At 38.4% G+C, this 23,078-nt stretch overlaps 2 protein-coding genes across 2 annotated transcripts; both read left to right on the plus strand.

Annotated features, from left to right (window-relative positions):
• Positions 1 to 2,382: 2,382 nt before the first annotated feature.
• LOC115826008 (transmembrane channel-like protein 6) lies at positions 2,383 to 11,051 on the plus strand. The gene is made up of 17 exons (XM_030789694.1): positions 2,383 to 2,608; positions 4,211 to 4,351; positions 4,554 to 4,662; positions 4,829 to 4,916; positions 5,153 to 5,371; positions 5,624 to 5,805; positions 5,908 to 6,052; positions 6,528 to 6,683; positions 7,214 to 7,377; positions 8,571 to 8,655; positions 9,034 to 9,131; positions 9,211 to 9,306; positions 9,420 to 9,495; positions 10,295 to 10,428; positions 10,541 to 10,714; positions 10,815 to 10,893; positions 10,980 to 11,051. The coding sequence occupies exons 1-17, from the start codon at positions 2,383 to 2,385 to the stop codon at positions 11,049 to 11,051; spliced, it is 2,244 nt and encodes a 747-aa protein (XP_030645554.1).
• A 1,170-nt stretch (positions 11,052 to 12,221) lies between these two features.
• Positions 12,222 to 14,408, plus strand: LOC115826009 (heterogeneous nuclear ribonucleoprotein A2 homolog 2). Its single transcript, XM_030789695.1, has 4 exons — positions 12,222 to 12,245; positions 12,401 to 12,496; positions 12,723 to 12,869; positions 14,307 to 14,408. The coding sequence occupies exons 1-4, from the start codon at positions 12,222 to 12,224 to the stop codon at positions 14,406 to 14,408; spliced, it is 369 nt and encodes a 122-aa protein (XP_030645555.1).
• Positions 14,409 to 23,078: the final 8,670 nt, after the last annotated feature.

A 23,078-nucleotide genomic window follows, 5' to 3' on the forward strand; every position in this document is an offset into this window, starting at 1 on the left:
ATTGTTATGTCTGCCTACACTTAATGACACACTTTTACATTCTAGATTAACTATAGTATCGTGACTTAAATATCTCAGCAACATGAAAGAATCAACCCCAACCAAGTAGGTTTGGCAAAATGATTTAAATGATTAGATTTGTATGATTTGATATGAAAGCACATGTAGGTTCCTTTAACTGTAAGATTTCACTGATGTTGGTGTTAGTCTAGAACAGTAAGTTATTGTCCATGCTTGTACTGTCATATCTGTTAGGTTTGTGATATGTCTTGCTCATTGCTCATTGGAAAACACGAAATTGGATGATGTGTAGAGCACATTTGTAGTACTAGTGCTGCTTGCTAGATGGCGGTATGCTACAAGGCATCTCATTTAATAAAAGCGGAACACTCAACACGCACGTTAACCTGTGAATGACGAGACCTATGAAGTGGAAGCCTCACATGACTTCTGGTTATTTACAGGAAGCACAAACACTTGTCAGCTAACTTATTCTGTGAGGTTAAAAAATGAAATGTGCCCCATACCAAGCAATAGCACAGCAATATAGATAGATAGAAAGTTGACTTTATTAATGCCCAGAGGGAAATTAAACTGTCATAGCAGCCAGATACGTTAAAATACAAATGACAACAGGTACATGAACACACAGCAGCTAAAGTGAATAAACAGTAAGACTAGTGAATGTATAAGTGTGGATATTGACTGAGGGTCTGGTTATAAATCAGATACAGATGAAGGCATAAAGTGCTGAATATGTGTCTGTGTATATATAATTTGTACATCACTATTGTTTTATTTAGCATTGCTTGTCCTCTTCTGAACATATATTTGCAACATAATTGTGGTTGAAGTTTCATGATGATATTTGTTAATTTAAATCAGGGCAACCCTCTGGACAGCCCTCTGGGCAGCTTGTTGTGGCTCAACACCAAACATTAAAGTCCGTCTTCTCTACTGTTAAGAGTTTTTATTTTTTTAAATTTATTATATTTTATTGCCTCGACAATATTACATTTCCATCTGTAACATTTGGAATTTCACTTCCCCATATTGCACCTTATGTCAACTGCATACTGAAATGTGATATAAAAAGACATCTGGCATGGATATGTGACCGGTTAAAAAAAAGCCATTGTGTCATTAGAAAGTCTTGCTTACCCAAACACCAAATTCTCCCATTTGTTTTGGCTTCCACTAGAACTTGTATTTGCACCCTGAAGACAGAGCTGTTTTTTTTTTTTTTTTTTTTTTGCAAGGGATGCTAATAAAGCTCCACCTACAGAGACATGGTTACCCATGAGACTGTCGTCACAGCTTGTCTCCCTATCTGCAGATTTGAGCATATCTCTGAATGGCACACAGCTTATAGAGGTCTGTTCCTTCCCTTCAGGTGGCTGATTGTCTTGACGAAAGAAGCTAAATCCAACACAGCAGGCACATGTAAAGTCTAAGTTACTTAAGGAAGATGGCTCACTGTGTTACCGTTGATGTTAATGTACATCAAGCCGATGAATCATCTGAGTAAGTAGTGAGACCTGACAAAAATGTTCTGCGGTTTTCATTTAAATACTTTACAATATTAAATCTGTTTCAGAGGTTTAATGAGTACACAAGGATCTGAAACAACTTTGCCCATACACTTGGATGTTACAGTTTCTTTTTTTTTTTTTTAAATCTTTAAGCTTTGTTTCTTGGCAAGTGCTTAACCAAATTATACACTTTTTTGTCGTAACAAATACTTTATTGTGTGCTGTTTTGTGTCCTGTTTGTGTAGTTTGCATGATACCATGTGAAATACATGATGAGCGTACAGATGAAGTTTGAAGACTGCATTACTTCACAGCCCCAAAAAATGTTGTGATGTTTTGACATTGCAAGACTAACATTTCAGAAGCCTGTATATATGTGATATCAGCCTTTGCATGGTTCAGACGTTTTGGGTTTTTTTTTTTGTTGATGTTGTGTGTGCAATTTGTTTTTATTCAGTGAACATGTTGTATTAAGTGAAGTTTACAGCACTTTCTTGTCCACATGTAGGAATCTCCAGTTGATCGGTATCCACAACCCCACACTTTACAGCAACCATGAAGCGACTGAGATGGGCACACTCAGAAGGGAGAAAACAAGCGCTGTTACGTGTATGAACAGAGATTTAACCTTTTAACTTTTACAGAAAAAGTAGTGTGTCTATATATATAAATAAATAAATGAATATATATATATATATATATATATATATATGTTTGATGTTACTATACGTTAACTACTTTTAGGAGCTAGACTTTCGCTCTTTTATTAGGTATTGTAATATAGTTACAAAGATTCTGTTGAGCATTTTTAAAATCAAGTTTGAACTTGAATTTGATGGACAGTGTCAGCATGCGCTTGTGTAACTGTCTTTATATCTACAGCATCTTCCTGATGAATGACTTTGTGTTCTTCTCTTGTGTTGGCACTGTAAATGAAGTCACAGCCTCATTAGAAGCACAGGATTGGCAAAGTGAGCAGAGCAGTGAGGAAGACGATCTTACAGATGTCTTGAGCAGAAATCGCAGGTCTACTGCCACTCTGAGAGTCCTGTCCTCCATGCCCAGTCGGTCTGCTGGTGAGATCCCCATCTGAAATACAGATTAGTTTTAGGCACTTGTCCGGTCATCAGTTTGAATGAATTTCATAATGTCTCAATGAATCTCATAAGGTCAATAACATTTTAAATGTTAGACATTAATTATTTGTTTCTCTTGTTTGTTATAGTCTAGATGATGTGGCATCTCAGCAGGGGAAGTCCACTTTAGTGCAAAAGAGGGGAAGTCAACTAGTAGAAAAAAAGGATGCAAATAGCAACACAGTGTTATAAGTAGCAGGGACATTGCACACATTTTCAGTGCTTTAAAACAAGATAGCAGAATGAAGGGGGGGGGGGGCTGGGTGGCTGTGGTTTAGAAGCTGCTATACATGTGAATGTACCCTTGTAAATGTGACACTGGTAGAAAATGAGTCATAATTAGACACATTCAAATTTGGTCTAGCACATCGCAAAGCTCTAAAGCAACATCACACATAGTTACACTAAGAGTAGTATTGTTGTCATTTATGAAATTATGACAATAAATTGCTAAATTGTTTGTATGTGTCCTGTTCATACATATAGTGCATGAAGAAAGTATTTGGTCCCTTCCTGAGTTCCATTTCTATGTACTTCTGGGGTTAATTAGGGTTAGCTGTTAAAGTTCACTTGTAAACAGGCTTTATTTGGGCTTTGAACCTCAACCATGGCCATGGTCATATTCACCAAATGGAGAAAGTTTTGGATGGCGGTGATGAAAGAAGCATAGGTCTGCAACATCCAAGCAGCTACAGTCAACTTATCCCATAGCTACAGTGCTCCTGACTCTGCAATAAGAAATTACAGTGTACAGAGATGGTATTCATGAGAAGGTTGCAGGGCAGAGGTCACCATCTCTAAAAACAACATAAATGTTCAGGCAGTGTATGGCAGAGTAACGGGGTAAGGATGTTTTGCCTCCTCAGGATCTGGACAAACTGCAATCACTGAAAGAACCAGACTCGCAATGACCAGAAAAACAAATAAAAAACAAAATAAAAGTTTTAGTACAGCCAGATCCAAGTCTTGACTTACCCGATATGTTTGGGCAAGACTTGAAAAGAAGCATTCGTACAGATGTTGCTGAGCTAAAGCAGTTTTGCATGGATGAGCAGACCAAAATTCACCCACTGCGAAGTGAGACACTGATCAGCAGTTACAGGAAGCGCTTAGCTGCAGTCACTACAACTGCAAGCAGTCACTGGCTTAAGGGAACAATTGCTTTTCATGCAATGTTTTTTGGTGTTGCTTTTCTTTCCTTATTAAAATAAGTACATGCTCGCGCGATCCGTTTATATGGGCTTCCTCTGCCTAATGCTAATATTCAGTTGAAGATCTGGTGACTACATTTATTTACTGAATATAGAAACAGAGAAAATCAAATTGGGGACAAATACTTTTTCAAAGCCCAGTAAAATACATATACACAATACGTTTGAAAATATTGCTCAAATTGTTGTCCAGTTTATTACAGAACGCTTTCCGCTGCTTTTAAGGGGCGCTGTTTGTTTTTTTTTTTCTGCGATTAAAAATGACTGTTGCAGTGTTGTGTGTTTGCATTGAGGTCATCGCCTTTGAACACTCACTGTCTCCTCCCCTCAGGCCGAAGAGGCCCTGCTGCTTCAGTATATAAATATCAGACACGGGCCACGCAGCGCCGTAGACGCTGGCAGGCCCAGGACTCTGAATCGACCGCCAGAGGCCACAGCACAGAGGCAATGGCTGAGGAGTTCAGTGACGAGGGTACACATCATGTTCAGATGTATAGGTTCATATGCAATCCGTACAATCAGTGTTAAACACTCTAAGGTTTCATAATCATTCCTCTGAATTTGATATTTGACGTTTGGCGCAAAATGAGAGTAAACCGCATATCTCAGAAGTTTACTTTCCTAACATCCTCTCTTTGTATTTGTGTGTGTGTGTGTGTGTGTGGGTGTCACAGTGGCGCAGAGGGAGGAGCTGTTAAAGAGTCTACAGAGCATGACCGATGTGGAATGTGTGCGTACATTGCGTGCCATGCCTCTCAGCTTGACTGAGAAGAGAAAATTCAGGTATAGCCATTCAGAACTGTGAATACAAGAATATAAAGCATTCATATTAGAAATGTAATACATTTCTAATGGTGAGATACACAATCATAGATCTTTCTGTTAAGACTGATACTATATGAACTGTGATCAGTTCTCTGTTTTCTGACATGTGGAGGTCTTTTTCTAGGGATCAGGCATGCAGGGGCAAAAGAGGAAAAACCCAATCCATGGATAGGGTGCCCTGTTGCAGTTGGCTTAAGGTCAATTTTACGAAGGTATTTTCGCATTTGTATTATGAGCATGATAAACTTCTCAAACCCCCTTCTGTCCTTAGTATTAACATTTTAAATGATTTGAAATAACATTAAAACTTTTTTTGACTTTGCTGACAATGCAAAACTTGAGAATTAGAGGGGAGAGACGGTGTTGCTTAATATCGCAACGTGTGTGTGTGTGTGTGTGTGTGTGTGTGTGTTCTCAGTGCCTGAGTCATGTCGGGCTGTTTGTTCAGAGCTCTACACGGCTTTGGCATGCTGACCTCAAAAGGGTGGGCGGTCGCTTTGGCACTGGAGTCCTGTCTTATTTCCTCTTCCTCAGGACTCTACTACAGTACAACATCTTCCTCTTCCTCATCAATGGCCTCTTTGTAGTCATACCGCAGGCCTTTCAACTCCCTGCTCATGTCACCAATCAGAATAGCTTTTCTTGGCTTGATCTGCTCACTGGAGAGGTATAGTTTGAGAAGACCTTGGTGATTATAAACAGTGCTAGATATTAGTATGCAAACTGGAATCTCTAATCATCTCTAATTTTAATTCATCTCTAATTTGAACCTCTTCTCCTCCTGTCTCTAAGATGAGTTTTATAGAAATATTTATAAAAATATATTTATAAAAAAGTTTTTTTTTTTTTTTTAAACGTAGTAGATGGACCTAATGTTCTTTCTCACACTTTTCTCTTTTTGTCTTTTCCTTCCTGTCAGGGCTTTTTCAGAGATACATTGATGTTTTATGGGTACTACACCAACTCTACCAGTATGGGGATCTGCAACTCTAAACAGAACGATGATTGTGCAGCTCAAAAAGGGATGTACAACATACCACTGGCCTATCTTTCCAGCATTGCGATAGCCTTCTTTGTCACTTGTACTATACTGGTGTACAGGTTTGACCTTTTGCCCTTTTTTGGTAAAATTTTGATCAGTTTTCTTATATCATAAAAATATTCAGCATCTGAAGTATTTTTGTGTCCTTTATTCGTCTTAAGCATGTCCAAGTCCTTTGGGAGAAGCTTCCGGATATTTAAATCTCACGGGAACTTAGCTCTTAAGGTTTTCTGCAGCTGGGATTTTAAAGTCAGCAAGAAGGCATTTATCAAACGGCAGTCTGAGAATATCTGCACCCACCTCAAGGTAGGAACAGATCCAACTCATACATGGGCGTGTGGAACAGAGTGAAAATGAAGGAAAGAACATGGGGGTTATTGATGCTTTTTTAAAAAAAAAAAAAAAAAAGATTTGATATAACACAATCAGGCGCATGGGAGACGAAGTAAAGCACATGTTGATTTGACAAAAGAGAGGTTATTGTGAGTTAAAATCATACCACAGTCGTATTCAAAATGTTTCACTAATGTGTTAACTGTTGGCTTAGATGAACAGGCTGTGATCAGTTCAGCACAGAAATCAACAAGTTTCTATAAACACTAAATGTTGACAGCAGTTTTCATGCTTTAGGGGTATTAAACGTAGTTTCTGATTGTTGCTCATTTGTTTACTAATTGAAAAACACTTTAATGACTCCAGGTCTTTACCTGTCTTACAATTTCTCTGTATATGTCTCAGTATCAAATTCTTATTTTGACACTCTGTCTTCAATCTTTGGCAGGAGTTGCTGTCAGAACTGAACTGCAAAAAAGAGCACAGGACTGTGCAGGGGGTGCTAAGATGCCTAGTAATGCATGCCCTGGCATGGCTGATTTGCCTGAGCAGCACGCTTATTTGCGTGTTAAGCATCTTCTACTTCCCAGAATATATTGAACAGGTGAATGTTAACTGAGGTCAGTCGTACAGGATCTGAGAGCTTCACAGCTGCCTGTGCGTGTTATCTGGACCCGCCTGAGTCAGATCAATAGCAATAGCACCTGGAAACCGGTCATTTGCGTGTTACGTATGGGCACTGTGAAATACGTCAGTCACCCTTTTGAGGTTTTGTGTGTCTGATCATAGTGGGTAAAATGTTCAACTTTGACCAGCTTCAACTTTAATCAGCCAACGCCTTATTAACTTAATGATGACATGATAAGAAATAATTTAGCTAACTGAAGTTTGTAATTAAATTTATTAAAAATTTTTTTTACAGAAATGTTTTTATCGGTTTAATTGCTCTTGTAATACTGATGGATACTGGTGTGTGTGTGCGTGCGTGTGTGTGCGTGCGTGCGTGTGTCTGCGTGCGTGTGTGTGCGTGCGTGCGTGTGTCTGCGTGCGTGTGTGTCTGTGTGTGTGTGTGTGTGTGTGTGCATACGGGCGTGTGTGTGTGTGTGTGTGTGTGTGAGTGCCTTTGCATTAAAGAATGACTTTGCATCACAGTATAATTTGGGTCAAGATATTCGTTTGCTGGCCCTGCCTGTCTTGGTGTCCAGTGTAAATCTTTTGCTGCCTGATCTCTTCAGTATTGTTGCCTGGATGGAGAACTACAATTCACCAAGCATTCAGGTCTATGTCTCCATCTCCAGGTGAGCAAAGGCATCACCACTTTTTTGCCTCTGGTATGACTGTGTTATATAGCAACTAACAAGAGCTACATTAATTCCTTAAAGCATGAAGGAAGTTCATCAGTGAAAGCCTCTGTAGACTGTTCATTAAAACTAAAGACTAATGAGGATTATATTCTGGTAATGCAGCTAGTAGTTTGGAAATTATTCCAGAATCATAAATTTATCATAAATTAACCATTTAAATGTAAGTTGCTTTCAGAAAAAAAACAATAAACTTACAGAAGACATATAAAACTTTTTATGAGTTGTGTGGATTATGAACTATATTACATTGACATGGATGCATGGTTTTGCAAAGCGTGCACTCTCGTCAGCGAATGAAGAAATGATTGTGCACACATTGCACTTTGACCTCAGGAATCATAGTTGTCATTAGCTTGTGTTTCTGAGAGACTGCAGACAGGCTGCACTGCTCATCAGCCAGAGAAAAAAATGTCGCTTCTTGACCTCACACCTGATTCTCATTTCTGGAGAAACACTATAAAAGTCACTCGTGTTAATTCTGAGGAAGTCCCACATGTGTCATTCACAGTGTTCACTTGCTGAATCGCTTATGTGTGAAATCATCACTGTACTGCCTTTTGTTTTGAGTGTAATACATGTAGTTTCCCGCAGTTCAGCTTTAAGCACATAGTCAATTACATGTATGTATGTATGTATGTATGTGTGTGTGTGTGTGTGTGTGTGTGTGTGTATGTATGTATGTATGTATGTAAGTGTGTGTGTGTGTGTGTGTGTGTGTGTGTGTGTGTGTATATATGATGCATATTATATAACTCACAGCATCATATATATATATATGTGTGTGTGTGTGTGTGTGTGTGTGTGTGTGTGCGTGCGTGTGTGTGATGCATATTACATAACTCACAGCATCACATGGGCGTAATCATATTTGATGAAGGGAGCAATAATCATGACGCGTATACTTAACCTTGACAGTACACGAGAATAATGCATTCTACACATACAAGGTCTCTAAAAGTAACACTTCTTAAATGTTAGATGATGAATTTCTTACAATGTTCTGGAGAGTGGATTTATAACCTCATTGACTTATTTAAAGATTCTTTTGACAATGCACGTGTGTGTGCACATATTTGAATTTGAAAGGAACCTTCCGTGTATTTTCTGTGTTACTTTGTTTCTTACAGGAATTTGCTGTTAAAGGTAAGCGTTGTTGCTGTGCTGTGCTACCATTGGAGGGTGAAAATTTATGCAGGGGTAGAGAAAGATCCAGTAAGTGTCTCTAAAAAAAAAACCTGTCTGTTGCTAAACCAGTCTGAACTCTTGAACTGCAAATGAAAACTTATAGAATGTGATGGTATGAATTATGAATTATAGAGTTTGTAGAACTGTAAACAGACATATTATTTTTTGGTATGTCAATTAATACCGGAGTCTTTGGCACTGTAGCATTACTGAGATTCTCTTTTTGGTGTGTAAATTATTGCTTATTATAAATTATTGATACTTCTTATTAGATATTGTCCTTAAATGATGAAGTTATAAATCACACTTTAACCAACCTAACATTACTCTGCTAGTTTTATGACAGTCAACTGCGTGTCCTTATGAGTGATGAAAAACAACTCATTGCTTTTTGTTTATGCACAGTGTTGGGAAACATATGTCGGACAGGAGCTGTATCGTTTCCTCCTCCTGGATTTAATCTTTACGGTGCTGTACACTATTTTTGGGGAATATATCTGGAGGTAAGTTCCTGGATATTTTCAATGTTGCATCAGGTGGTGAAGCTTTGTGCAGTCAATCACATGTCTGTTCTGCCCATAGGTTCTTTTCCAAATGCATACTCAGGAGAAAGAGTAAACTGGTATTCGACATTGCTCGAAATGTCCTGGAGCTCATCTATGGACAGACTCTTGTCTGGTAAAGAAACTTCTGAGTATATAAATGATTTTATTTTTGGCAATTAAAAGACTGTTTTTATTTATTTGTTCGTATTGAGTGTTTGAATGTTCTCGTCTGTTCTACCCCCATAGGCTTGGTGTGCTCTTTAGCCCCTTACTTCCAGCAGTTCAGATTATCAAACTGCTGCTTTTATTCTACTTGAAAAAGGTTGGACCATTATGATTTCTACAGATGATACTTATCATGTTTTGTGGTCCTTAGCATGTAACTGGCCAAGATTACAGAGACACTCTTTTTAATCCTGAAAGTCTTGCAGTAATGTTGAAGTAATGCTGACAAAATGTTGTTGAGGTGTAGAGTAATAAGGATTATGTAATGAATCAGTCTCAGAGAGTTGACAGGGAGTTGACAGGGTAAGCCAAAGAATTCTAGTAATTTTCTTCTAAAACCAGCGAGGGTGAGAAAGTCAAATGTTTGAAGAAACCAAACTGTGCACAGGTTTCTCTGTGTGAAAGACCAGAGAGTGCTGTAACAAATTGCAGTTGGAAAGCAACTGCATAAAAGTTTGTTTATGGTGTCGAATGCTCATTTGATACAAGTGTCTTTCCTTGAGGCCAACCTATCTTTTTAGACCTGTTTTAGTTTGAAAGATGCTTTCTTAACTGAACACGTACATATTTGCACTCAAAGGAAAGCAAGTATAGACATTCAAATTCCTCCAAACTTACATTTTGGTTCATTCAGCTCTGTAATTTTTTAATTGCAAACTCATCAAAAACTTTAGAGCCTCATGGCTGTTTCATGTCAAGCCTGAGAATGTTTTCTCAGTAAATTTTAAAGAATGTTTTAAGAGTCATGAGCCTAAAGCCACACTTCAGTTAATTCACCATAAAATGAATACACAAGTAATGATGTAGTGTTTTTAGTCCAGGTTTAGGCTGTATTAAAAAGGGATTCATCAAGTTGGTTTATCTGGATCTAAAACTGTTATTGTGTTCTGTGACAGACTAGCCTGATGGCAAACTTCCAAGCTCCCATTAAGCCATGGAGGGCCACCCAGATGAGCACGCTCTTTGTCACGCTGCTTTGTTTCCCCTCGTTTCTTGGTGCAGCTGTGTGTGTTGCATACACCTTATGGACGTGAGTATATGCAGTCGCAAACTAGCTGCTGTAAATTAACCGAAGGGAAAATAAAGGGAAGAGGAAATCAGAGTGAGCAGACTAAAACCACTATCTTGCACCCTCTTCCCAGGATGAAGCCGTCTTCAGAGTGTGGGCCATTTAATGGTCACCCCACCATGCTCATATCAGGCAAACAGTGGATCCAGCAGCTGGAGGGAAGCCCTGGACTTGCCTGGCTTGTCTGGATTTACACCCACCTGGTGGATTATCCACTGTTTCTATTTCTCATAGCAGGGGTCTTTTTGTGAGTTATCATCCACATACATACATGCAAAGTGAAGACTAGAGACCTGCTTTGAGGAATCTCTCTTCTGCCCTGACAATGCTCTCTTCTTTACCCTCAGATCTGTCATTTATATCTACACCCAAATCATAGATGGCCAAAGGAGGATCGTTGCCTTGTTACAGGAGCAAATTGACAATGTTGGTTTAGTAATGCCATATATTCTTAATTTTGTGCTTTTCACATGAAGAGCTTTGTGTATTTATTCACTGATTTTTTTTTTAAGGAAGGTGAGGACAAGAAGTTCCTCATCACCAGACTGCAGGCCCTCAATGAACAAGCACCGCGTTCACCGTAAGATAGCGTTCCAATCAATCCATGGTTATGAGGTGAGTGCTTCACTGACACAAATTGCGGAAATGTTTTTTTTCTTATATTCAAATATTGAGATATCCAGATATTGTCTTTAAGAAAATGGTCAGTAAACATAGACGCGCTTCTCTGACATAGATGTTTGTTTTGTTGTTTTTCTATTCACAGGGATGAATTTGTGACTGAAACAGCACAATACTGTGACTGGCTGTGTCACACCATATTTAATTATTGTTGAGAGGAGGTCTCAGGAGAACTGTATTTTCTTCTGGAGATGTGGCAGAATGCACTAAACCTATGTTTGAGAAAATGCTCATTAAACTGTTATCATGATGGACATGATAGATGTAATATCAAATATGAAAGAGTCGTTACTGTGAAATCTCTCAGTCTTGTGTTTGAAAATATTCTGCCTTCCACTAGCTTTATGATTAATTTTGAATAATGCCTCTGTGTTAATTCAATAAATTATTTTTTTCTATGTGTGTTTTTCATCCAAATACAGATATATAATGATAAACCTCTGTATGGCCTGAACAATAACAAGATCAGCAAGAATAGCTAGAACTGTCAACTTATGTAAAGTCAAAATATGAGCTACGTAACACATATTTAAAATATGAACTATGTAACATGTTTTGGATTTTAATATTCTCTGAGAGCTGCCTTTGACACCCACAGCTAAAGAAGTAATAATAACTTTGAAGGCGACATTGGAAAAAATGCCTCTGTCTATTGCCACAGAGTAGAAGACAATGTGTCTTTATGATCAGAAGCAGATGAGAATGCTTCTTTATGATGAGTTTTACCCCCGCCTTCACGTCTTTAAGCCTATATATTTTCCGGCTGTTCTTCACTTACTCATTGCCTAATCCCTTGGAGCAGTTTGTTTCTACTCATCTGAAACGGTACAGTAGTAACTAGCATTTACACATTTTATTACACTTTATATGGACAAGAATGACTAAAAATAGCTCTCATGTTTTTACTGTGGCAAAGCTCTGCTCACAGCGTTATTCTCATTGACAGACATGAAATATACAATATTACCAATACTAAGAGCTCTGTGCTTTTGAACCAGTCTATTTTCCAGTTTCTAATTTTATTCATTTTATTTTATCCACAGGTTTCTTTCTTAATTATTACTCAGAATACAATGGAGTCCAAGAAAAGGCTATTTGTCTGCGCCCCCAAGACATACATGCAATCTTTAATGCAATTAAATGACTGGGTGAATATGTTCACTAGGATTTAATATTGCTTACTGCTGAAGAGTTCTTTAAATTGTTCAGAGTTAAACTTACTTTGTCTTTTGAATCTGTCTGTCTCTGACAGGATCATGGAATTGTTGTTAAAGGTCTCCATCCTTATTTGACGAAGAGTGATCTGCAGTCCTACTTTCAGCAGTGGGGGGAAATTCTAGAGTGTGAGGTAAAGTGACAGTACAGACCACTGTTCAGTTCTATCAGAACAGGCAGTGTAACAGTCATGCTCTGACATGCTCAGTCTAATTCCATTTACCATCAGATCATGTCCAAAAATCAGATCTTCTTTTGGAATGGCTTTATTTGTGCATTGTTTTCCTGGTTTGGCAAAATAAAGAACTTTGTCTCTCATGTTTCCTTTTCTTTTCTGTTCTTTTCTTTTAATCAAACAGATAAAGAGAATCTTGGCATCTGAACACCCAGTCGGTTTGGGATACGTGAGATATTCCTCTCAGGAAGAGGCTGAAGCAGCTGAAGAAGCTGGCCCTCATGTAGTAGCAGGCCTTCACACAGAGGTCAGGAGAGTCATGACTCCAAAAGTGAGTATCCCCCATGCATGTGAAACAAGTCTGACTATGCGTTATGAGGGCATTTGAACTGAATGCATTACTTTAATTACTTGTACAGTGTTCTGTGATTCTTTTATATTTTCTTTAATATGTATCAGTTTTTCGTGTCATTGATATTGTCATAAAACTGACATGATTAACTCTCAGGAAAACATACAGGCTATGCTCAGGAGCTTAAATCCTAATATTTATGGGCGGATATGGAGAATATTCCACCCTGTTGTGGAGATATACATAAATATCCCAGTGTGTTAATAATGCAAGTGTATAAGTATATTTAGAGTTTCTTAGATATAATGTATTCTTCATTTCATAATGTGCATTCAAATAATTATGGAACAACTGTTACTGAGTGATACATGCACTGTTTATTTTTTAACCAGCACTTTTTTGTGCCCACCCAAAACAACAACGACAACAAAAAAGTGGTGAACAGTGACAGTATTTAGAGAAAAATGTTCACAGTTAATTCCTTCTACATCTGCAAGATAATTTAGAAGCTTGCATAACATTTGCAATTTGAACAGTAACTTTCTTTGATATTTTTATGACTTATATTTTTATTTTATCACACAATTTATGTATATAATGTATCATACCATCTAAAAGTATAAGATATATGCGTATTATTATACATCATTCATTCACAACAGGATGCATGTTCCACCCTGACAAGTTCATATACCCAACAGGGTGGGACCTAACAGGGTGGAATTTTTAAACTATGTTAGCTATAGCTTTGTGCCTTGTCAAGATTTAGCCAACATAACTTGCAACGTTTGAGCAACTTTTATATGAAACTCCTAACTCCTTTACATCCTAACACTTATTTTCACTTCACTTTCCTCTGTTGAATGCCTGTCCAGAAAATTATGTCAGTTCCTGTCACTTTCTGAAACTGATGCCAGCACCATTGTAGGCTGAATAAAAAAACCTAAAAACTAACAGGGTGGAAAATGATTTCTGGGACAAGCAGTGAATCATAAAAACAATAAATTAACTACAGTTTCCAATGATAAACTAGTAACAGAAATTTTAACTGGATCCTTAAAATATTTAGGACATATTTTGAGAACTGTATTATGTCTTATATTTCTTGTATGAGGTGATCATTTGCAACTGGTGTCATTGCAATAAGGAATGCTGAATATACCAAAAGCAAAATGAATAAAGTAAAAACATTATATTTAAGATCCATAGATGGTAAAGAAGATCTGAAATAAATATTTTAAACATGTAACAACAAATATAAAGAATTCTTTCTCCAGGGACAGAAAAGACACTCCATAGTAGGAATGTGTCGTTTGTATGATTAACAGCAGTGTAAGAGATGTACAAAACTGAGATGCCCTCTCTTCTTCCTTCTTTTTCCCACCTTCTCATTCTCTGTCTCTATGTTCTTGACAGGTCGATGAATACCAAAATGTCTCAACACGCTTCCAGAACCCTAAAACTGGACAGAGTCTGGCATACAGGCTTGCTTACAGTGCTTGGTTAGCCGAAGCTTAAGAACAGATGACAGCTGAAGCCAAAGAACAGAAAATTTACTGCAAATTCTAAGTCAACACAACACAAATTCTTCTGACTGTCAGAATGCGTGCAACACTGCATACTGATTAAAGTCATTTAAGTACCTTTGTTTATGTCCTCTAGGCATAGCAAATAGTTACATTTAAATGCAGAAGTAAATATGTTCATTATTGTACGAACATATGAAATATGTTCATGCTTATATATATACTGATAAAAATTAATGCTAAAAATAACTTTAAAAAAGTATTATTTGTTTCATTTGCGTTCTTACCCTGTTGGTATTGTGTCTGTATCCATATTAACATTACAAATTAATTAATGAGTAGTGTTATTGTATTATTTTTTATGTTCAATTTTATTGTGCACTTACATTTATTCATTTAGCAGACACATTTATCCAAAGCAACTTCCAAGACAGGCACAATACAAACAATGCTGGTTCAAAAAAATGTAAAAGGCCAGATCCAGGGAGTTATGGATTGTTTAATTGCTCTTTTCCTTGGTATTGATGGATAGATTGTGCTTCTGTATTGAATGCAAATTGAATTCAAAGCAATATTAAAGCATACTGTGTGAGATATTACTGGAATAATTGATATGCATTGCCTCATAAATCTGCCTCATTCAACTTCAAGATTCAGCCATTTTTAAGTATTACTGTGGGTCCCATGATTAGGTCTGTTAGAGTTTCCTGTGAGAAGACCAGTGTTTGACCAAAAATTTATGGATGGGCATCCGAGGAACATCAACTCCCTCCCAAAAGACTGACTTTTAAAGCACTTTAAGTTTCTTCTCCTTTTCTCCCCAATTTGGAATACCTAGTTACTTGTAATCATAATTTTCCCTCTTGCTTGACTCTTTGGTACATGAAGAAGGTGATGCTTCCTCTGCTACAGGAGAATCCAGAAACTATATATTTTTTTCTTTGCAACATCAAACAAAGTAACACATTCAGAGAAGAGAAAAGTACAGTTCACTTAACCTTATCCACAACTGTTTGGGCTCCTGAGTGTAAATGACAATAGTGCGAAAGAGAAGGAACCTGGCAAACAAAGTCATCTAAGGGGACATAGCCAGTTGTATTCCTTTGTAATTCTGGCTTTTGTTGTTGCATTGATTAATAAGTGCCTGTCTGTGGTGAAACTAATTTCAGACAGTTCATCTTAGCACTGACACAAATTCTTTAGGGAATTCATACCAACAGCCTACAAGTTACTAAAAATAAAGGATGCAGCCATGGTAAGGCAATACCAACCAGTCATGGGGAAGACAAACATTTCACTGTAACTTCAAGACATGTCACTGCTTCAGAATATCCTGTTCTTAAGAATTTTAATTTTGAAATAAACTTCCGTAAACAAAGAGCCATAAGCCATGAGTTCAACACTGTAATTTTGTAAGACAGGTGTAAAATGGTTATAGTACAGATAAAAGATTTAGATTTACAGCTGAAAGGAAAAACAGAGGAGGAGAAGAAATATGCACCAGCAAAATGCATACAGTAAGAAGAGACAAATATATAGTTCATTATAGTACATTTCTTAATTCCTTTGCTATATTGCCATATTTCTTAATTCTCGAGAGAATTTTAGATTTCAAAACTTTCCCTGGAATATTAACCAATGACATTAGACACTGAAAATGGTGTGCCAGTGTCCTCCCTTAGAAGATTCATAAAAAATACTTTTAAGACTCTTTTACTGAGTTCAGGCAGTGGTACATGAGTTTGTCCAGCTCTGGTACTATTCAGTAATGGCTTGAAGGAATCATGGGTCATGCATCAGTGTCTCAGAATATAAAATATCCAGTATTCTGTTTACTCTTAATTCCCTCAGTATCTCTCTTCCTGTCTCTCTGAGCGCAGTAATTACATATTCATCACAGACTTTGAGTTCAGTGAGGCCACAGAAAACATGAAAAAAGCTTTGATCAGGATGACTGCTCATGGCTTATGTTGCATGCTATGTAACTGGGCTGTTTGTCATTGTGTCATGGTGAGTCATTGTGTTATTTCAAAAAAGTTGAAGTTCAGTTTATTTTAATCTTGCTTATCTGAAAACATCAGAAGAACAGGTTCCCTCCAGCGACAGTTAAAATGTGTTGATTGTTCGGTCTCAGATAACTATACAGTGCAGTCAGAAGTGATAGTGAATCTAGTTCCTTGCAGTCTATTTGAAAAATAGTCTGTTGACACATGTCCATTAAGGAAAGCTGGGAATTCAAAGAATTTTCCTGTGAAACAGTGTGGGGCCTTACTAATTGTAATAGTTCACAGTAAGATTCACGGGCAACTGACTGCATTTTCTGTTTTATACAATGTAGTTGTATATGTATTTTGTGTGCATGCATGCGTGCCCGTGTGTGTGTGTGTGTGTGTGTGTGTGTGTGTGTGTGCATGTGTATATGTGTGTGCATGCATGCCCGTATTAGGGAATTCATCCTTTTGGACCTTTTTGTTCTTGTTAGACACAGTTCTGTTCTTAAAAGATTTGACGGACATTTCCTTTACCAATCACAATGTAGAAATGGTCAAACCACCGATTGTAATTGTACTTTGACTTCGTACTGGTTTAAATACTTGTTCTTTGCTGAGTTGTCATCTAACTATCATTTTACAAATAGCAGAGGTGGCAGTGACAAACAAAAGACAGACAGATTCTTTTCTCTTTTCTTAGGAATATCCCTGCATTAAGACCTCTAATCCCAAAGGGCACTTCCTGAAACTTAAGCCAAACAGCATTTTTCCATTTGAATTCTTAAGAATTACCACAGAAAATGAATACTGACCTCTATATTCTCTATATTAGCTTTTTAGTTTAGAGTGAAAGATTCACCCAACTGAGCCAGAATATATGTTTGTTGAGCTATCCTGTAATACTTCCACAGAAACCAAAGTGATACTGAGTTACTATGATTAAGTTTTAGCTGTATTGAGGGGGTAAAGGTTCACACAGGAGAATTTCAAATAATCTTCTTGTGAATTCATAAGAACAATGCAGTGTGCAAGTTACAAACCATAAAACACATAGGCTCAATTTCTAAAGAATGTCATTTAACTCCTGTCGTTTTTCAAATAGCAAAATTTGGAGCAAGAAACTAAAGGTAAACTGTGTAGTACTGACCTGGGTCTGTGCTTTGGAATACCTCTTCATTAGGTGAGGTAATTTAGAGGGACACTTCCTTCAATGACAAGAGACATGTTAACCTGGCCAACAAAGCCACCTGAGGGGACAGATAGATGTAAGCACAGGTGAGTCCACCTGCTGGGCATTTCTGCCCGACACACCTCCGGCGGTGCCTTTGTGCTGGCTGCAGGATCATAAGCCGGGAGTCACCCTTCACTGATGTTTCGCTCCTTTAATCCCAGAACATCTCAAGGTGGCGGAGCTGCAGCAGGGGACGTCTCCCCACCACCCCCTGCAGCCAGCCATAGGATTCTTGCTTTCCCCACGCCTTGCCCTTTCCTCGGAGCAAGAGCCAGAAGCTCCCTTGTTCTGCCTTCTCTGCCAGGCCTTTGATAGCCTTCCTTAGCTTGGAGCCTGTGATCCCAAGACACTTCAGGAACCACTGGGTGGATGTTCCAGTGTAACCTCTACAACCACCTTCCACTGGATAGGTGAATGCCCTTTACCATGCTTTTGTGCATGCAGCTGCCAGCTCTGTGTACTTTTCCTTCTGTCTCTCGAAGGCAGCCTCCATTCCCTCTTCCCATGGCACAGTCAGTTTGGCCATAATGACCGTCCTAGTAGCAGTGGATCAGAGCACGATGTCTGGCTGTAGGGAGGTTGTGGTGATCTCTTGTAGGAACTTCAACAGGCAGTCGAGGTCAGTTCTCATGTTCAACTTGCCTTTGAGAGACAGGAAGAACCACTTCCTCGTGCTGCTGCTCTGAGCATCGCCCCCTTGCCTGACAAACTGGATCAGCCGCTGAGATGTTAATGGGTCCTGTTTGCTTCCAGCCTGTGTGCCTCCAGGATTTCGGCTAGCTTATGCAGGACCCGGTCGTGGCGCCGTCTGTACCGGCCCTGCATCAAAGCTGCCTTGCAGCCAGAAAAGATGCGCTGCAAGCTCGGATTCTGGGCGTCACAGAGTCGGCCGGTCTCCTCTGACTGTACCAGAGGTTCAGGTTCCAGGGACTGGGAAGGGAATCATACGTGGCCCTAATGAGGAAGCTAAGCCTCGCTTGAGGCATCCTCCACATATCCGCCCACGTAACGACCCTGTTGATCACAGCCGCCCAGGTTGCCCAGCTCCCTTATTGCTGTTGGCTCACAGCCCTGATTTTACAGCTCTCTTCTTCCATCCTCACAACTTTGGATATCATAAGATCTTTCCGCTCCTTCTTTGTGGCTATGGACCACATCTTGGGTGCTGTTGCCCATCCAAAACCAGCCCTGCCTTGCTGCAGCAGTCTAACAATCTCCTGGTGTTTCGTTGATTGATGGCCTGGTCTACTGTCTGCATTGCATTCCACTTGTGTCCTGTACGAACTTTGGCCTTGGCATTTTGGACAGACAGGCCAGGTGAGTCTCTCAACTCGAACACAAGCCTAACCTTCTCCTGTTTGTAGCCCAAGCTAATAGTTGAGTTTCTTTTGATTTTTGGCCTTTATTTGGTGTTTTGATCAGTGAGTGCCTCTGTCTGTCCTCCATCTAGTTTTGTTGTGGTGCTCAGCTGAGCAATTCAAACTGTGCAACATTACTGGGCTGTTCAATCAACATGAAAATATTTTACCATGGTGATTTCTTCTGATCATGGCTTATGCCTCCTGATGGTCTGTTAACTGCCTCAGTCATGTATTCTCCTCTATCTAAACTGTCAGCACTAAAACCTGCAACAGGTTTACTCCAGTGACCCAGAAGAGATGTTGAATGCTCTGTTTCAATACACTCTTCAGGAGAGTACAAACTGAAACTGAATCAAATTCCATGTACATTCATAAGAACAGCCAACATGCCACCAAGAATAAACTGTACACAACCCACGTGAGCCAATGCCTGCCATACATAGAAATGACAAGCTTTTCACTGGAACTTCAGGAAGAGTAATTGCTTTAGAAGGTCCTGCTTTTAAGACCTCCAATTTGGAAATAAACTTGGTGAAGCTCAATTTTCCCATTGAATTCTTAAATGACAACAAAAGAAAAGGATGTCCTGACTTCTAGTCTCTCTACATTTGACCATAGGTTTAGCTGAGTTCAGCTGTACTTAATGTGAAATAATGACAACAAAAAGACAACAAACAAGGACACTCATTAATTTCGTAAGGACACTCATTAATTTCAAATCATATCTGTACAGAGTTTACCAGTATATTTTAAAATATCTCACAAGAGCTGTGAGTCTAGTGCCTTCATTTTATCAGACAGCCATAAAATGGTTTTAATACTGACATAGGATTAAAAGTTCCCATTATAGCTACAAGGAAAAATATTCTGAGTACAAGAAGAAAAATGCACTAAACCACTGCTCAATGAGAGACCAGTGCCACTTCTGTCTACTTTTAGCAAACCACACCCCCTCAAGCTTCCCTTGTGGGAAGGTTTTCCTCTCTCACATACCTATAAAATAAGCCTAAGCAACTCATTTTCAGTCTGCCTGCCCACTGGGAGATATTTGCCTCTACTTGTCTTCTTAAAGAAGGTACAGTAGATATGATATTTTAGACATTTAAGTTTACTTTATATGGATGATGAGCAATAAAAATAGGTTCAGTATTGTCTTATAAACTACATATGCCTATGACATTATAACACTGACCCAACATATTAGTAGTATGTTGATCACCATTTCTTAACCGCACATGAATCTGTGATTCAGAGAAATGAAAGAAATATTCACATTTTCTGAAAATGTTTATTTTCTATACCCTGTTCTCTTGTTTTTAGGGTCACGCTATTTGCACTGCAGAAAACAATGGAACCTAAGAAAAGGGTTTATATCTCCACACCAAAGATACATATGGAATCCCTGGAAAAATTAAATGAATGGGTACTTCAAAAATCTTTACATTTACCAACATTTGTTGTTCAAATCATTTACAGTAAAATTCAGTGGTAGAGGGATTATAGTGCCTTGATATTAGTCAGTACACCACAATTACACAATGTTTAAAATTTGCCCCCTGAAAAGATTCTTACATCTATTTGCTTTTTTTTTCTACCCAACAGCATCATGGACTTGTTATTACAGGTCTGCACCCCAATTTGAGTGAGAATGACGTGCAGTCCTACTTTCAGGAGTGGGGGACAGTTACAGAATGTGAGGTGAGACACTGTGACAACACAGCCAACCTCTGGGATGTTCCAACGCCCTCATTACATGCTCACATTTGAATCCGATTTCTTACAAAAGAACATTCTGTGTCAATAACAGTAGCGCTGAGATAAAGGTTTTTACTGTGCCAGTATGAGTGTTTTGAATTGCTTGTCATGGCGGTCCAGGTAAAGAAAATCTCGCCGTCTGAATTCCCAATTGGTCTGGGATATGTAAGATATTCCTCTCAGGAAGAGGCAGAAGAAGCCCAAGAAGCTGGCCCTCATTTTCTGGCACACCTTCAGATTCAGGTCCGGAAAGTCATTAGCCCAAAGGTGAGTTGTCCCATAGTGTCCACACTTGGTATAATTTTGGCTTTGAGTTTAGAGAGCATATGGACTAGACTTGATATTGAACTATTGGGGGTAGTCTATGAGTTGTCATAGCAATGTGGTGTGAGAGCCGTGTGTATGCTTTGACTTTTGTACAGAGCAAAACCTGCTAGTTAAGTTTTATTTTTCTATTCAGTGTACTCTCTCCCCTCACTTTGTTTTTGCTTTCTATTTTCTGGAAAGGAAGAAGAACCTGAAAACATTCCAATGCTCTTAGGTAAACATGGAATGAACCCAATCATGGATCAGGAGCTGACTTACAATCCTTGGCAAAATGAAGCATAAGCATAGACCTGTACTTTTGCAGAGTGTGTACTTTTGGCAAAGCAAAAACAGAGAATAGAAATCATGAAGTAAAACAGAAGGAAACACAAGTCATGCTACACAATTTATGTGTTTGTACCTGTTTAACCGCATCAACCAATACTGTATATCGGTATATTTATACATATACTGTTACCTCTCATTTGTAAAGAAATGTTTACTTGTGGGTAACTGAATGAACCATAAAATCTAATGTGCAATGATATAATTAATACAGAATGTAAATGTTTGTACCATCTCTTTGATCACTAACATGAAAAATGCTGATGTATGTGTAAATAGAAGTGTATATATGAGTGTTGATAAAATAAATTAAAAACGCAGCAGGACTTTTGTCCCATTTATATCCTCCCTCCCTTCACTAGTAAAAGGAAATCGGGAATCGACTGTTTTTAAGTGGGCACTGTTACATATTTCTGGAAAAGTTATTAGTTTGTCTTAGCTGTGGGAAAGCTGTATTTTAGAGCTGAAAATGAGTTTTAATGAGTTTCTATCTATCTATCTATCTATCTATCTATCTATCTATCTATAAGACTGTTTTAGAGAATTTAGATAGAGTTACATGGCTTTTTAATCTGCCCTGATATCATTCAAAGATTGCTTGATGTATCTCGCTGTATCTCTTTTTTTCTCTTTCTGTCCTCTGCATTCGTTACAGTTCATGTGAGGTCATGGAAAACATTGAAAAAAAGATTTTAGCAGAAGTGTTGTTTATGGCTTATGTTGCCTTTCACCAGCCTGTGCAGTATGCAACTGAGGTTCAGTTTGAAAGTAAATCTTACTTTATCTTTAATCTTGCTTTGTCTTATCTATCAGACTCACTCCAGTGACCCTGCTGATGTAGTTGATTGTTCTGTCTAACAACAACAACAACAACAACAACAACAACAACAACAACAACAAAACCCTGAAATGCTGAATCTACTCTCTGTTAATACTGTGTCAGACAGGGTCTGTTGATACGGGCTGAGAATTCTGTGGATTCAAATAATTTTCTAATGAAATTGTGAGAATTGGGGGTCAGTTAAAAACACAGAACAGTCAATGTGTACCTGCTGTCAGTTGACACGTATGTGCTTAAACAGGTAAAGATACCATTATTGTAGGTGGAGGATGAGATAAGTAAACTCAACTCACATTTTTTCCGTCTGGGATTTCAGAACCATGTCTTTCCACGTGAAAGGTGGGCGAACTGACCACTACAGTAGTGTGGAATTATTTTACAATTTGTCAGTTTTCTGACTGCCTTTCCGAAGGCGAAAACAAACTGCACCGGCTCTCCCAAGACAATGCCTGACAAACCATTTCTCTCTATCATTTTGTAAACAGCTCAGGTGGCTTTGGGTAATGGAGGTTAATCTGTAGCTTCTACTCACAGAAATGAGAGTCATTTATTGACTATAACTCCAAAAAGGAGGGATCAGCAGTTTATCTCAATAACAATGTGACATGTACATTTTGTCAGCTGGAGAAGTCTGAATTCAAGGTCATAGTCACCATAATTAGCCGTACAACACAAAGTTGATAACCCTCTATAATAGTAAAATGTTGCTGTTCAGCTAGTTAGTTACTGTCAGCAACAGACTTGGATCGCTATGCTTTATTGTGGACCAGGTTTGCAAAATGATGAACTGCCACTAGCTCAATGTGCAGAGACATCATTACCAATGACAACA

Source organism: Chanos chanos, chromosome 13 (genome assembly GCF_902362185.1).
Source record: "Chanos chanos chromosome 13, fChaCha1.1, whole genome shotgun sequence".
NCBI lineage: Eukaryota > Metazoa > Chordata > Actinopteri > Gonorynchiformes > Chanidae > Chanos > Chanos chanos.